The sequence below is a fragment of the Bison bison genome, unplaced genomic scaffold, assembly GCF_000754665.1.
Source record: "Bison bison bison isolate TAMUID 2011002044 unplaced genomic scaffold, Bison_UMD1.0 scf7180017849312, whole genome shotgun sequence".
NCBI lineage: Eukaryota > Metazoa > Chordata > Mammalia > Artiodactyla > Bovidae > Bison > Bison bison.
Genome location: NW_011479885.1, coordinates 15,914 through 18,349, shown reverse-complemented (window position 1 = coordinate 18,349; position 2,436 = coordinate 15,914). Strand labels below are relative to the sequence as shown.

The 2,436-nt window shown below is 68.7% G+C and overlaps 1 protein-coding gene across 1 annotated transcript in view; it reads left to right on the top strand.

The window, feature by feature from the left end:
• The first annotated feature begins 20 nt into the window (after positions 1–20).
• Positions 21–2,436, top strand: part of LOC104993694 (epsin-1-like) — a 5,803-nt gene continuing 3,387 nt past the window's right edge. The window contains exons 1-5 of the mRNA XM_010847058.1: positions 21–198; positions 931–1,234; positions 1,423–1,533; positions 1,645–1,731; positions 2,267–2,426. Of these exons, the coding sequence (XP_010845360.1) occupies positions 31–198; positions 931–1,234; positions 1,423–1,533; positions 1,645–1,731; positions 2,267–2,426 (830 nt within the window). The 5' untranslated portion in view covers positions 21–30. The remainder of the gene's footprint in view (positions 199–930; positions 1,235–1,422; positions 1,534–1,644; positions 1,732–2,266; positions 2,427–2,436) is intronic.

Here is a 2,436-nt window from a genome sequence, read left to right as displayed (position 1 = left end):
CGCCTTGTCTGGGTGGGGGCTTCTGGGGCCATGCATTTCTGGGGGAGGGGGTGCAGTGAGAGTCCAGTCACCCAGAGTCTGACCCCTCCCCGCCTGCCGCTCCGGGTGGATCAGGAGGAGCGGATCCGCCGTGGGGACGACCTGCGCCTGCAGATGGCCATAGAGGAGAGCAAGAGGGAGACGGCAGGCCAGGAGGAGGTGAGTGTGGCCCTAGGCCAGCTTTGGCCAAAGGTGACTTCAATGTGCACACAGCTCCCTGCTCCTGGGAGGGGGGGCATAACTAGGGGCCCCCTCCGCATCCAGGGGGATCTGGCTCAGCCCAGGGACAGCCCGGGATCGGGATTGGTGTGTGCACTGCTATGCTGCCCGGAGCCCATGAACTGGGGCGGGGCAAGGGGGCCTGGGTCGGCCCGGCGAGGACATGGCCCAGGGCGGCTTTGGCCTTGGTCCTCAGTTCTGCAGGGCTGGTTGGCGGTCTGGGTTGGTGGGGAACGGTGTGTCTGTGTGGGGGCCTGCTGACGGCTGTGACGAGAGCGATGGCAGGGCCCCGAGGAAGGAGGGCTGGGGGCCGTGTGGGGGGGGGAGGCGGCGGGCAGAGCAGAGCCTGTCAGAGCAGCCGGCGGCGGCGTCCGCCCCCACTTCCCTCTAGTCCGCGGAAGCTCAGCCTCCTGGTGGGCCGCCTCCCTCCCCCCTTCTCCTCCTGCTAAAGAGAAAGGGTGTCCTTTATTTTTAGGTCTGATCTGGGGTCATCTCCACCCCTCTTCTTGTTCTGGGCACTTCTCTCTACCTCCGGATCCCCTCTCTATCCCCCAGGGTCCCCTCTCGAAGTCTGGGGTCCCCTCCTCCTTCTGGGTACTTTTTTCTACCCTCCCCACGGGGTGCCCTCTGGGTCCGGAGTCCCCTCACCCCTCGCTTTCTTTTCTCCTGCAGTCATCCCTCATGGATCTTGCTGACGTCTTCACGGCCCCGGCTGCTGCTCCTGCCACTGATCCCTGGGGGGCCCCTGTGTCCATGGCTGCTGCCCTCCCCACAGCTGCCCCCGCCTCGGACCCTTGGGGGGGACCTCCTGTCCCTCAGGCTGCTGATCCTTGGGGGGGTCCAGCCCCTACCCCGGCCTCTGGGGACCCCTGGAGGCCTGCTGCCCCTGCAGGGCCCCCAGCTGACCCTTGGGGGGGGACCCAGGCCCCTGCGGCTGGAGAAGGACCAGCACCCGACCCGTGGGGGGGCTCTGATGGTGAGACCCCCTGCCCCCAGTATGCAGCCCTGGGGGTGGGGGACTGGTAGCTGTGGGGGTGGAGGTGGCCTCTGGGATGGGGTAATGGGGGCTAGGTGGGAGGGGCCGGGCCCGCGGCCGCAGGGACGCCTGGCTTAGGGTGGGCAGAGGGGAGTGCCGGCGCCTCACACGCCTCTTTCTGACCCCAGGTGGGGCCCCAGTTAGCGGACCCCCGGCCTCTGACCCCTGGGCCCCAGCTCCGGCCTTCTCAGACCCCTGGGGGGGGTCCCCTGCCAAGCCCAGCACCAATGGCACTGCAGGTAACTGGAGGGGGGCTCCGGGGTGGGGGGCGGGGGCAGATCCCTGGGTGTGTGAGGGGTCCGGTCTCCTGGGTCCTAGGGAAGCTGAGTGCCATCTTGACCCCTACGCAGTGGTTGGGGGCTTTGACACGGAGGCCGACGAGTTCTCTGACTTCGACCGCCTGCGCACGGCCCTGCCGGCCTCTGGGAGCAGCACAGGTGAGCCCCCACCCCACCCGCGCTGGGCGTCCATTGCACTGTCACCCGCCGGTGTTCAGAGACGAGCACGTGTCCTTTGACGTGATGGCAGGTTTGGTGGGGAACCGCGCCCCCCTCCTCACCTGCCTGCTGGGGTTTCTGCGTACGGCGGGCGTGCTGCCCACTGGCCTGGCCTGTGCGCCTCGCTCCTGGGAGACCCCTGTGCTCTGTCCACGGCCGAGCAACGCTCACTTGGAGGCAGCAGGCCCGGGGCTCGTCCTTCCGCCTCTCTGCAGCTTTTTTTGTGCCTTTTCCCCAACATAGCTGGGGTTCTGCTATCTTTAAAAAAACAAAACCAGGCCCGGCGAAGGGTAGTCGGTCCACCTGGCCCCACCCCGGTGGTCCCCACGTGTGTGCCGGTCTCCTGGGAGCTGTCCGCGCTGCTGGGCCTGCACCTCCTCGCCCCTGAGGGGGAGGCCTGGCCCCTGGGCCACGCCCACCGCGGGTGGGCCCTGCGTCTCAGGGTCTGCCCTGAGCCCTTCTGCGGCCCCTTCAGGGGAGCTGGAGCTGCTTGCCGGAGAGGTGCCCGCCCGCAGCCCTGGCGCCTTCGACATGAGCGGGGTCGGGGGCTCTCTGGCTGAGGCTGTGGGGAGCCCCCCGCCCGCGGCCGCTCCGACCCCCACGCCGCCCACGCGCAAGACGCCAGAGTCTTGCGCGTGGGAGATC